This window comes from Lissotriton vulgaris, chromosome 1_2 (genome assembly GCF_964263255.1).
Source record: "Lissotriton vulgaris chromosome 1_2, aLisVul1.2, whole genome shotgun sequence".
Classification (NCBI taxonomy): domain Eukaryota; kingdom Metazoa; phylum Chordata; class Amphibia; order Caudata; family Salamandridae; genus Lissotriton; species Lissotriton vulgaris.
In genome coordinates this window covers 349,425,961-349,439,847 of record NC_141686.1, presented here as the reverse complement: position 1 = coordinate 349,439,847, position 13,887 = coordinate 349,425,961, and the positions used below count along the sequence as shown (strand labels likewise).

The following is a 13,887-nucleotide window of genomic DNA, read 5'->3' as shown; positions in this document are numbered from 1 at the left end:
GGTGCAGGGGGCAGGTGTACTGGCCTGTCCTCATCATCAGGGGGTGCAGGGGGCAGGTGTTCTGACCTCACACCATCATCAAGGGGTGCAGCCTGGGGAGTACTGACCTCACACCATCATCATCGGGGGATGCAGCCTGAGGTGTTCTGACCTCACACCATCATCATCGGGGGATGCAGCCTGAGGTGTTCTGACCTCACACCATCATTGGGGGATGCAGGGGGCAGGTGTACTGACCTCACACCATCATCAGGAGGGTGCAGGGGGCAGGTGTACTGGCCTCACACCATCATCAGGGGTGCAGGGGGCAGGTGTACTGGCCTCTCCTCATCATCAGGGGGTGCAGGGGGCAGGTGTACTGACCTCACACCATCATCAAGGGGTGCAGCCTGGGGAGTACTGACCTCACACCATCATCATCGGGGGATGCAGCCTGAGGTGTTCTGACCTCACACCATCATCATCGGGGGATGCAGCCTGAGGTGTTCTGACCTCACACCATCATCGGGGAATGCAGGGGGCAGGTGTACTGACCTTACACCATCATCAGGAGGGTGCAGGGGGCAGGTGTACCGGCCTCACACCATCATCAGGGGTGCAGGGGGCAGGTGTACTGGCCTCTCCTCATCATCAGGGGGTGCAGGGGGCAGGTGTACTGACCTCACACCATCATCAAGGGGTGCAGCCTGGGGAGTACTGACCTCACACCATCATCATCGGGGGATGCAGCCTGAGGTGTTCTGACCTCACACCATCATCATCGGGGGATGCAGCTTGAGGTGTTCTGACCTCACACCATCATCGGGGGATGCAGGGGGCAGGTGTACTGACCTCCCACCATCAGCAGGAGGCAAGTGTACTGACCTCACACCATCATCAGGGGGTGCAGGAGGCAGGTGCACTGGCCTCACACCATCATCAGGGGGTGTAGGTGTACTGGCCTCACACCATCATCAGGGGTGCAGGGGGCAGGTGTACTGGCCTCTCCTCATCATCAGGGGGTGCAGGGGGCAGGTGTACTGACCTCACACCATCATCAAGGGGTGCAGCCTGGGGAGTACTGACCTCACACCATCATCATCGGGGGATGCAGCCTGGGGTGTTCTGACCTCACACCATCATCGAGGGGATGCCAGGGGCTGGTGTACTGACCTCACACCATCATCCGGGGGATGCCGGAGGCAGGTGTACTGACCTCACACCATCATCAGGGGATGCCGGGGGCTGGTGTACTGACCTCACACCATCATCAGAGGGATTCAATTCAATTCAATTAATTTATATAGCGTGCTACATACCCAGAGGGTCTCAAGGCGCTTGGAGAAGATTGGGAATTACTTGTCGAATATCCACGTTTTAAGTTGCTTTCTGAAATGAAAGAACAGCAGTGCGAGGCGCTTGTGGAGGAGAGCAGCGCTACGATACCAGAAGCTGCAGGAGGCAAAAGGGAGCAACCCCGGGGGCTGGTGTACTGACCTCACACAATCATCAGGAGGGTGCAGGGGGCAGGTGTACTGGCTTCACACCATCATGGGGGGGCAGCCTGCAGGTGTACTGACCTCACACCATCAGCAGGGGGAAGTGTACTGACCTCACACAATCATCGGGGGTGCAGGGGACAGGTGTGCTGGCCTCACACCATCATCGGGGGCAGGTGTACTGACCTCACACCATCATCAGGGAGTACAGGGGGCAGGTGTACTGACCTCACACCATCATCGGGGGGCAGATGTACTGACCACACACCATCATCGGGGGGTGCAGGGGGCAGGTGTACTGGCCTCACACAATCATCATGGGGTGCAGGGGCAGGTGTACTGGCCTCACACTATCATCAGGGGTGCAGGGGGCAAGTGTACTGGTCTAACACCATCATCAGGGGGTGCAGGGGGCAGGTGTACTGGCCTCACACCATCATCAGGGGGTGCAGGGGGCAGCTGTACTGGCCTTACACCATCATCAGGGGAGAGGGGGCAGGTGTACTAACCTCACACCATCATCAAGGAGTGCAGGGGGCAGGTGTACTAGCCTCACACTATCATCAAGGGGTGCAGCCTGAGGTGTACTGGCCTCACACCATCATCAGGGGATGCAGGGGGCATGTGTACTGACCTCACACCATCATCAGGGGGTGCAGGGGGCAAGTGTACTGGCCTCACACCATCATCGGGGGGCAGGTGTACTGACCTCACACCATCATCAGGGGGTGCAGGGGGCAGGTGTACTGGCCTCACACCATCATCGGGGGGCAGGTGTACTGACCTCACACCATCATCAGGGGTGGCAGGTGTAATGACCTCACACCATCATCAGAGGGTGCAGAGGGCAGGTGTACTGGCCTCACACCATCATTGGGGGGCAGGTGTATTGACCTCACACCATCATCAGGGGGTACAGGGGGCAGGTGTACTGACCTCACACCATCATCGGGCGGCAAGTGTACTGACCTCACACCATCATCAGGGGGTGCAGGGGGCAGGTGTACTGGCCTCACACCATCATCAGGGCTGGCAGGTGTAATGACCTCACACCATCATCAGGGGGGCAGGGGGCAGGTGTACTGACCTCACACCATCATCAGAGGGTGCAGAGGGCAGGTGTACTGGCATCACGATACTGAAAAACCAGGGAGAAGTCCCGAATTATAGCTCAATACCTCTGCTCCCTTAACCTGCAATAACTATTGGTCAGAGAACTGTCTTCAAGAGGTTCCAGGCTTTATAACTACCCCAGCTTTCAGATAATTCTTATCAATGGAATGTCAGCCTCACCACTCCAGTCTCAAAATATGATGCAATTTGATGATTACTTGATGAGGTTCAATCAGCTAAAACTGAATATTGACCAAACTGAGAATGTAATTTGAAAGAATAAGACCAACGTTTGGAGTCAACTTTACTCTCCAACAAAAATGACTTTGAGTGATAATCGATAGCAATCTTAGCAAGACCCAGCTGCTGGAGCAGTAGGATCTAAATGCAGATTTATACTGAAACTGCTTCAGAAACTAGCCCCACTCCTCCCACTTTAGACAAGAAAAGCAATAGCGGTGGCCGCAGTCCTATCTAGATCGCATTATGCCAACCGAGTATATGTAAGAATACCCAATATCACCATTCATAGACTACAAGTAATTCACAGCGACGCAGCTTGTTTAGTACGTCATCTTCAGAGGTGGGCACGCACCACACCTATATTGAAATAACAAATCCACTCCGAGACCCTCTGTCTCAGCCCTAAAGGGTCGAGAGGTCTAGCCCCTCACTTCATTGCAAATGAAGCGGAAATGCATACGCCCGTACAAAACCAGAGATCTCCTCGCTTGAATTTACTGTCTTTTCCGAAATTACAGAAGATCAGATCAGGTGGACGCAGCTTTGGTACAAGTTCCTTTCATCCAGAAATCTGACAGCTCACAAGCCTATTCAGACTAGATTCTTCCCCGTTATGGTTCGTTTTCTCCTCTTTAGTGTATTTCTGATTCAGTTCCAAGAAACCCCAGGTTGAACATGCTCTCTATATGTGTAATGACATAACAAGCGTTTTGTAGATCCTGTGGAGGTTTGGTATGTTGGCGCGTGCTTCAATCACTGACCTGAATACTGCAAAAGAGAGGTGTACAGTGCAAGTGAGGATGATAGCGCAGTTTTGTCTGCCAGGGTAGACAAGGCTGTTACAGTATTCTCTTTTTGTGGTTGCACAGTGTACAATTTGAGCAGACCAAGGAACAGACGTAATGTTGGAAACACATTTCAAATCCGTGCCTTTCATAATATATGAACTATGTTTCGGGTATTGTGAAATTTTAATGATTCCATTTTTTTTAGGTTTTAGAAATTCACAATTTTCTCTGATCCTTAGTATTTTGACCTAACTGTCCTGTATTAACGTGTTGTCTTTTCTCTTTTCCTCTCCTCTGCAGGCACTTGAGACTTGAACATCAATTTACCAGAATGGGCAGAAGACGGGCTCCAGAAAAGAAAGTGACAGCGCAGTGTTCACGTGAATCCGTAAGAGCCACAGTCCCATCTTATCCTCTTCGTGACGTCTCAACTTCAAGATCCCAAAATGATGCTCAGAGGGACCAGGACCTGGAACCGCTTTCAGAGAACCTGCCCCACATTATTCTTCTATCCATGCTGGAGGAGTTGGAAGCCAAACTGGATAACTTGATGAATACTGTAGAGGACGTACCTTCTAGAGTCGCTGGGCTGATTAAGAAAATCTGGATAGAAAAGGATCAAGGTTACCTAGATAATGGTGCAGTGTCTTTGGAGGTGGTCTGTCCGGAGAGTATTAGAGATTGTGCTGTTAGCCGGTCTCCTGCAACACCTCATCTGGACAGGCCAGGGGAACCGAGGTTGTGTCTTCAGCCGGTGTGTTATGATGGGCATTCACCAAAGCAGGAATGTACGCTCTCCACGCCAACTGATGTTCAAGGGCGTCCAGAGGAGCCAAACCTTTGTCTACAGCCACTGTTGCCTGATCGACATCACCCACAGCAGGACCAGCGCATGCAACCTGGGTTTCCAGATAGAAATGGAGTACAGCAGGATTGTCCTCTATCCCGGTGCCCTCAGACAGATCCTCCAGGCAGATCACTGGAGGCAAACCTGTGTCTTCACTCAGAATTTGTTGATGGGCAGACACTACAGCAAGACCAGAGCGTACAGACGGCGTTCCCAGAAGGGTGGGAGCCAGATGAGCCCCTGAAGCAAGAACCATCCCCATTGTCTACTAATAGCTGGGACCAGCAACAGAACCTCTGCCCACACCCACTATTTCCTGAAGGACACGAACCACAGCCAAACCACCGTATACAACCCGCGCTACCAGATAGGAACGGACCGGATGATCCCTTAGAGGAAGAACTGATGTATTTTTATTTCCAAGATCCGCAGGAGAACCACAGCCTACAACCCATGTCACCTGAAGAGATGTCATCAGATGAACACATAGAGTCTGGGCTATTGTCCTTTGATGAGTTGGGGTCACAACAAACCCAGTGCCTACAGCAACACCTATGCTTGAAGCAGGAATTCCCTAATGCACCATTATTGCTGTTCGAAGCTACCCCAGGTATGTGTTTCACTATAAATGGACTCTCGGAGTGCATACTAACACATGTAACCTCTTCAAAATGCGTATGGGCAGATTTTAGAAAGTCTCTGAGGGGAGGATTATTGTTTGGATGGAACCCACTGAGCGATACTGACCCCCAGAGTACGAGTACACAGGGTGCAGATGTTTCCCTGCAATCTCCTCCTCTATTTCCACACAGGACTGCATCCTTCCTGTGCAGAAACATGCCTGGTTATGGGACTCTGCATGAGACAAACAGGCCAGTAGCTCTTGTCGTTCCATGATCGTCCCCATTCCAGGCTGAGGAACTGGAAATAGTGTTATTCATGGGAGGAATTACTGGCCAGAATCACGTAATAGTCGGATGCAAGTGATGTGGTGTTCATTGAGATTAGCAGACAAGCGTAGCCTAGAGAGGGAACTGTGTTTCCAGTTGCACAGTTACATTGGGTAAGACGCAGTCGTTTCCAGTTACGGATATAAAAATCCTAGTCTGTATTCGGCCTCAGCAGCAGGGCCTACCAGGGATGTTGTTGTCACTGCAGGGTTCTCCAGGAGTGCACACCACCTCATGATAGACAGGTACACAAAGGTTTTGGAACTCTGAGGTGACTTGCAATAATCTTAATATATGCACCAGGTGGTACTTTATCCCGTATAATACATGGTCACACCATCACCGTTCCCACAAATCTTGGTGCGTAGCTCCTACATATGCAGCAGCTAACATGTTTGCAAACATGAAGAATGAGCTTAAAACCTCTTGTGCAAAAGTAAACATCAAAACTGTTAGAGATGTCTTCCAAAAAGATGTTAGAAACTGTTCAATAAAAGCCCATTGGAAAAAAAGCTGCAGTAGCTCGAAACGTGTAGAAACATGCAGAAATATTCCACCCTTCCTTTATCTAAGGAAACTAATAAACATATTCCCTCTGCTTCTCATAGTAAGCCAGTAACATACAGCATAAGTAATAAAAGCAAAGTTCTGTTTGTTGCTTTAAACAGCTGCTTCAATTATGCTTCGTTACTTGACCTTCTTTTCACATCAGCTGCTGGTGCTGGCAGCAGGCATTGTGCCCACAGAACTCGACTGTAATAACTTATAAAAGCCGAGTTCTGACGTCTTTTCTTCATAATCACTGACTTGGTGCATCACAAATTCCTGATTATAAAGAAATTAGAGACTGCCATTTATACAGGGATTACAGAATCCCATGTAATATAATTATATATATATACGTATAATAACTTTGGTACCGTTCAATGAATTTGCACAAAACTATTTGGGATTGGCATGGCTAGTTTCATGCAGTGTTTTTTTGTGGTCCTCAAATTAAGCCACTAGTCATTTAAGATAGAGCTAGCTGGACCTTTAGCCCATGAATGGTCCGTGCATCTCGACTCGCGGACCCAAATGTAAAAATATATTGGATCCGATTGGATGAGGGAGCGTTTTCTCGTGTCGTCCATTTCGGATACGTAAACCCAAAGTTGGGTCTGCGGACCTGAAGCTCCCTGATTGGCTGGCTACATCTTGAACCATTACATGATGAAGAGACTTGTTCCCCGCATCCTGTAAAAATACTAAAGAAGCCATGAAGAGCTGTGGTGCCGTCCTGTCTCTCCCTGGCACAGGGGCTGCCTAATGTTAAAATGTAGAAAGAAATTGCTGATTTTGAGACAGAGGTTGGATTCCACATCATGACCCTTGAGGTCCGCAAACCTTAGGCAGGTGTCTGCGCAGGCACAGTAATTGCCTTGTACCCTGGTGGATATTTGTGATGTTCGGAGACCTGCTGCTCGGTCTGAAACCCTATTGATGTCCAATAAGGATACACAAGTTTGCAAGGGTCCGAGAACCCCAAGAAAGTCTCTGGGAACCCTTTAAAATAAAAAATAAAAAAACATAAACCAGGCTCTTCAGGGAATCCCCTGCTGTGGTCAGGCACCGTTGAACACCTGGCCCTGCTTGGAGTTGGCTGCAGGGAACTGTTGCGTGTGTATATGATGAAGAGAAAAAAAAAACACTGAAAAAACAAATAGGTGTCTCCTATCTGAAAGCTGTTGTCTTTGGCAACGAGTTTTAGCCATTTTGTACCCCAGTGTGACAGCTGTTCTGCATGGCTAAAAGTTAGTGGCACGAGGTCGGGTGGGGTAGATAGAAGGGGGATAAATTGGGGTAGAGTGCAATGGGGTAGATTGGAGTCAAATGGGGTAGATTGAATTTAGGTAGATTTGGGTGAAGTGGAGTAGATTGAGGTGGAGTGGAGTGGATTGGAGTGGGATAGATTGGGAAAGAATGGGGTGGAATGAGGTAGATTGGAGTAGAGTGGGGAAGACTGGAGTGGAGTAGATTAGAGTGCAGTATATTGGGGTTGTTTGGATTGCGGTACATTGGACTGGAGTAGACTAGAGTGGAGTTATATAGAGTCGTGTAGGGTAGATTGGGTTGGGGTGGGGTGGATTAGATTCGACTGGAATGAGGTAGGTTTGGGTAGAGTGGGGTGGAGTGGAAATGGATAGATTGGAGTGGAGTGTTGTGGGGTAGATTGGGGTGGAGTGGCATGGGGTCGATTGGGTGGATTGTAGTGGGGTGGATTGGATGGAGTGGGGTAGATCGGATGGAGTGGGGTAGATTGGATGAAGTGGGAGGGATAGATTAGGTGGAGTGGGGTAGATTACAGTGGAGTGCAGTAGATTATGGTAGATTGTAGTGGGGTAGATTGTGGTAGTTTGGAATGGGTAGATTGTGGTAGTTTGGAGTGGGGTAGATTGGATGAAGTGGGGAGGTTTAGATTAGGTGGAGTGGGGTAGATTACAGTGGAGTGCAGTAGATTATCGTAGATTGTAGTGGGGTAGATTGTGGTAGTTTGGAGTGGGTAGATTGTGGTAGTTTGGAGTGGGGTAGATTGGATGAAGTGGAGAGGGATAGATTGGGTGGAGTGGGGTGGATTGGATGAAGTGGGGAGGTTTAGATTAGGTGGAGTGGGGTAGATTACAGTGGAGTGCAGTAGAGTATGGTAGATTGTGGTAGTTTGGAGTGGGTAGATTGTGGTAGTTTGGAGTGGGGTAGATTGTGGTAGTTTGGAGTGGGGTAGATTGGATGAAGTGGAGAGGGATAGATTGGGTGGAGTGGGGTAGATTGGATGAAGTGGGGAGGTTTAGATTAGGTGGAGTGGGGTAGATTACAGTGGAGTGCAGTAGATTATGGTAGATTGTAGTGGGGTAGATTGTGGTAGTTTGGAGTGGGTAGATTGTGGTAGTTTGGAGTGGGGTAGATTTGATGAAATGGAGAGGGATAGTTTGGGTGGAGTGGGGTAGATTACAGTGGAGTGCAGTAGATTATGGTAGATTGGAGTGGGATAGATTGTGGTAGTTTGGAGTGGGTAGATTGTGGTAGTTTGGAATGGGGTAGATTGGATGAAGTGGGGAGGGATAGATTGGGTGGAGTGGGGTAGATTACAGTGGAGTGCAGTAGATTATGATAGATTGGAGTGGGGTAGATTGTGTAGTTTGGAGTGGGTAGATTGTGGTAGGAGTGTAGATGAGTTGGATAGATCGCAGTGGGGTAAATAAAAATGGAGTTGGCTAAATTGGACTGAAGTAGAGCGAGGTAGATTGGGGTGAAGTCAGTTAGATTGGAGTAGATTAGAGTTGGGGTAAATTGAAGTGGAGTGGGGTAGACTGGGATATATTGGAGCAGAGTGGGGTAAATCTGAGTGGAGTGCGGTAGATTGGGGTGGAGTGGGGTAGATTGGAGTGTGGTGGGGTTGATTGGCTTAGATTGAGTGTAGTAGGGTAGATTGGAGTGGGGTAGTTTGGAGTGGGATGGGGTAGATAGAAGTGGAGTGAGGTAGACTGGGTTATATTGGAGCAGAGTGGGGTAAATCTGAGTGGAGTGCGGTAGATTGGGGTGGAGTGTGGTAGGTTGGAGCGGGATGGTGTAGATTGAGTTAGAGTGGGGTAGATTGCGGTGGGTAAATTGGGAATGGATAGATTGGAATGGGGTGAATTGGAGCGGGATGGATTGGGTAAGTGGTGTGGAGTGGAGTGTTGTTTCATGGGGTGAGTGGCATAGATTGGAGTGGAGTGGAGTGGAGTGGTGTCGAGTGGCGTAGTGTGGAGTATACTTGGTGTGGTAGCGCACTGCCATTACAAACAACACATTTTCAATTAAAATGATCATTTACACCGAAATATGGTTTTATTGCGCATAAATGATAATGTTTGCAAATGTCATCCCTCAGTTTATTAATGTGTTTCAATCATATTCAAATATTTTTCTCCACACTTCAGTAATACAAAACAAATGTGCTTCATTTGTACTAATTCTGATATATTCTGAAACATTATCCCAGTACTTTTTTTTAGGTCTTGCCGCAGCAGCGCTTAACTTTGTGGGCTTACTGCCCACCCATTGCTTTTTATTTGTTTCTTCGAATCTCCTTTAAACAGCCTTGCTTCCCAATGGCTAATATTTCCTACTTGTCCCTCCTTTTCATAGATTGTTCCCTTCCACGGAGCACCGTCCCGTTACTTGTATCCTTGCAATGGTCCCATATTATCAACTCGGCAAAGTGTTTATTACAAATTGCTTCGAGCTGAGAACTACAAGGCAATGAAAAAGTAAAGTGCTCCCTCCAGGGAATGGTCTTTAAACGTAGATGCGATGAAGGGACCGTGAGCCTCAGTTCCCCTCATTGATCCATTCGTTGGCGCAGCTGGTGTAAGTAATCTGCTCTTCGGGCTTGAACCACAGGTTGATCTCCTTTTTGGCACTTTCCACGGAGTCACTGCCATGGCATATGTTCCTGCCAACCTGGATGCAGAAGTCTCCGCGGATGGTACCTGGTTTGGAATCAACCGGGTTGGTCTCTCCCAGCATTACCCGGCCAGTCTTCACCACATTAAACCCTTCCCAGACCATAGGCACAACAGGGCCGGAGCCCATGTATTTCACCAAGCCAGGGTAGAAGGGGCGATCCTTCAGGTCAAGGTAATGTTCCTTCAGAAGTTCACAGGAGGCCTGCATAAACTTCATGGACACCAGTCGGAAGCCCTTCTGCTCAAAGCGCTTGATTATCTCTCCCACCAGGCCCCGTTGAACACCATCTGGCTTGATGCAAATGAAGGTGCGTTCTGTGATACCGTTGCCAGACATGTTTCTGCTGCAGGACGTGCTGTCGCCTCCGTCAATGTAAGCAGCGCTGAGCGAGAGAGAGCAAACTGCTTTAGGCACTTTTTCTTTTTTCTTTGTCTTCTGTATGAAGGCCCTAATTCCTTCTTCACCGCGATCTTTTCCCTGACTAGATCCCCAATCTTTGGAATCCAGACAGGCCTTGCTGGGACAGGTGGTTTTTCTTCAGTGGTTGTTGGCTTTTGTGTTGTGTTACTCAGACTTCTTTTTGTTTCATTTAAGTCCTGTAAAACAACCAAACGATCTTTGACATCAAAGAATTTTTGGTCCACCACAGAAGTTTGACAATCGAGGTCTTCGATTATCATTCTCGTACCAAACAGTAATTCATATGGAGTGATTCCACCCAGAGAATTTCTTGGCAGATTGTTAAGACTACGTTGGACACTTATTAGATGTTTGGCCCACCCGTCACCCGAGCCTAATACCCTAGCTCTTATAGATTGCTTTATGTCACGTTTTTTTCTTCCCACTACCGCATTTCCCTCAGGATGGAATGGACTTGAGTACCGCAATGCAACGCCCAAGCTGACCATGGCCTCCTTGTAAGACCGAGAGCTAAACGCAGGACCCTGGTCAGAATGTAGCGTGCCGATTGCCGCAGTTCGAACGTCAGCCGAGCGCTGAGGCCACATCCAAATGAATCTTGTCCTAATAGTTGTGGGACCGCATTCGTCCATGGTGACGTCTGCGTGTAGAAAGTCTAATGCTGTCTAACAGTGGTGTCTGTGCTGGGCTGGCTACACTGTAGTCAGGTTCTTGGTGTTTTTCAAAGCTATGATCTCTGTAACAGACATCGCAATTAATTCCAAATTAGTATACTTCGATGCTCATTCCTGGCCACCAGTACACCTCTTCTAACTCTATTAGAGATTTTAAGATCCCTGATGTGTCAGACCCTCTCCCATATGTGCTTTGTGAACCAACACAGCTCTCCGGTTTCTGTTTGGAATTACTCTGTCCCCCACTCCAGGGATTCGAGCAAAAGGAACGGAGTTTGCATCAATTATGTATGTATGTCCGAGTGGATAATTTAGTGGTCACGCCACATAATTGCCTTTCATTGAGGCATTCACTGCTAGCATTGTTTCACTGTCTATCGTTGTTTTAGAACGATTGATTGTAGCTACGGAAGCCGTTTGCACAGCTGCCTTCGCGGCTTCATCAGTCAATAAATTCCCTGCAACGTGAACCCCATCACGCTTATGATTCAGTGTATGAATCACGTGAGTCTTTTGTAGTTCTTTCTGTGATAGAACTACTTGTTCCCAAAGCTCTTTATGCTTGATTGTGCCACGTTTTGTATTTTTTAAACCATTTTGAACCCAGGTCTGCAGATATTCATTCTAATTCCTGACGCAGTTATACGAATCGCACACTATGAGTGTGGGGAATTCGCTATGGGTATTTTCAAGCTCCATCTTGAAAGCCTGTAGTTCAGCTCGCTGAGCCGTACAGTCTCCGAGTGATTGAGTTTTAGTGACCATCGGTCTAAATTTACCTTCACGCCAGCGACCTTTAACAATCGCGCACGCAGCACTTTAGGCTTGTTTACCCCCAATTGTGGGTTATGCTGAACCGTCTGTATAGAATATACTTCCGTAATGTTCTTGAGGCAGAATTTCAGTTGGCAGAGGACATTGGTGTTCATATTGTAGGAATTCTTGTGTTTTCAAGTAGGGGTCAAACACGTATTCAACGTCTGTCGCAGCAAGAGAATTAACCCATTGTATCCATCTCGGATGTAAAGCTTTTGCATTTGGAATGCTCGCTTTCGTCACTGCTTCTAAAGCAGGTACAGGTGTGACGATCATTATGCGTTTACCCTGTTCTAGGGCTCTCTCCTTTGCTACTGCAGTTTGAACCGCTGTCAGAATTTTTTCTGTAGAAGTTAGGTATGTGAATCCGCATCTCCCTGGGATGATTCGGATCACAAGGTTGCGCACGTTTTCGCGTGTCTGTAATTGTGTTTTTGCTAACATATCTGTTTGTACTGAGCCCAAACTTTCTGTGTGTTTTTGAGTCCACTTAGTTGGTTTGAAATCAGGTTTGATCAGTTCGTAGAGAGGTTTAACCCTTTCTGCGTAATTTAGAACATAAGTTCTTCCAAAATTCACGAAACCTCAAATTGACTGTAAGTTTTTCAATGTTTCCGGAGGTTGGAGCAGCGCACATTTCTCTAGAAAGTTTGCTGCCAGGCTTTTGCCTTCACTTGAAAGTTCATATCCTAAGAATAGGACGTCTTGGTGGGCAAATCGTGATTTCTTAAAATTTAATTTGTTCCCTTCAGAAGCGAACCCTAGTATTATGGTGTTCACTCTTTGCAAGTGTACGTCCAGGTCATCTTCTGTAAGATAGATATCATCGACATACGATAATGCTTCATCATCGTACGTTTGTAGTAACTCTGTTACTCTGGCTGAAAATAACCCTGGAGTATATGGTCTGGGATGCCCGCCACCCCTTCCACCATGAATCCCAATGGTAGGAGACAGACACAGTTTGAGCTTTTGGAAGGCAGGGGAGCCTCACGACTCCCCCGGCCGTATTTATTAAAATATGAAACAAAATTTAAAACTTTAAATAAAACGTTTCATTTTTATGTACAAAATTCAACTTCCATTACACTTGATGAAGACAGGTATTGAGGCTAACCTTAACAAATCTCTAATACAAAGATTTCCTAGCCGAGTCTAACATCATGGCATCGTGCATTGTATTCGAATTTTGTATATCCTATCGTTAAGGGCCAACGGCAAGGTCTTAACTGGTGTCAGATCCCTATCACCAAATCCGCCCTCTCGTAGTGGCGCCTGCGCAGAGGGCTGTACCCTCGTAGCCAACCGTAATTTACCTTGCCTGGGGGCCCCTTTTCCACTTGGCGCCATCTTAAGGTCGTCCGAGATCCAGTGCGGGGTAACCGTAAGAAGGACAGCCTAGACTCCCCCCCTTTCCCCGCACTCTCTTCCGCCGCAGCGGCTATCCGGCTCCCGGGAAATTCCTGGGAGGGGCTTATAGCCGTCTCCCCCTGGGAGGGGCCAATGGCCGTCTCCCCCTGGGCGCTCCCATCTGTACTGGGTGGCGCCCCCACTAGGGACCTTGAAAATTGCTCACCGATCATGACCTTACCGCCCGACCAAAAAAGCAATAAATACGACAGTTTTTAAGAACATACTAACTGGGCAAAATTCATACCAAATCGTCACGGAATTAGGTGCATTTCCTCCTTTTTCCCCCGTCCCCGCGGAGCAGGAGACCCCCTATAACATTTTCGAACATGAGAAAACAAAACGGAGCACATGATACTGTTTATTATGAATCTACAAAGGAGAAAAGGCCTATCAACATGTCGTCCCTTGCGTAAACAAGTTCGGACTCAATCTGGACACGACGTTACGTGCCCTACTCCAACTTGATCACCACTTATTCTTCCTCCCGAACTTCTGCCTCAGGGGCTGGTGGGTGGGTCAAAAATTGCTGCTTGTTCCCTTGAGGGCTCACGAGCGACGAGTGGTGCAACCTTCAGAGCACGGGAACAAGAGGACGACTTCTTCGATCCCGAGCCTTTTATCCTCTGTCAGGAGGCGGGGCGGTATTCTCTCCCGCCC

At 48.1% G+C, this 13,887-nt stretch overlaps 1 protein-coding gene and 1 pseudogene across 2 annotated transcripts in view; one reads left to right on the top strand and one right to left on the bottom strand.

Annotated features, from left to right (window-relative positions):
* Positions 1–3,953: 3,953 nt before the first annotated feature.
* LOC147736762 (uncharacterized) overlaps positions 3,954–13,887 on the top strand; it is a 172,060-nt gene continuing 162,126 nt past the window's right edge. Inside the window, 1 exon segment of the mRNA XM_086952691.1 lies at positions 3,954–5,079. Coding sequence (XP_086808817.1) covers positions 3,954–5,079 — 1,126 coding nt within the window.
* On the bottom strand, positions 9,652–10,302 carry LOC147736763 (nucleoside diphosphate kinase B pseudogene; annotated as a pseudogene). The gene has a single exon (XR_015307578.1). The product of XR_015307578.1 is annotated as a nucleoside diphosphate kinase B pseudogene (transcript).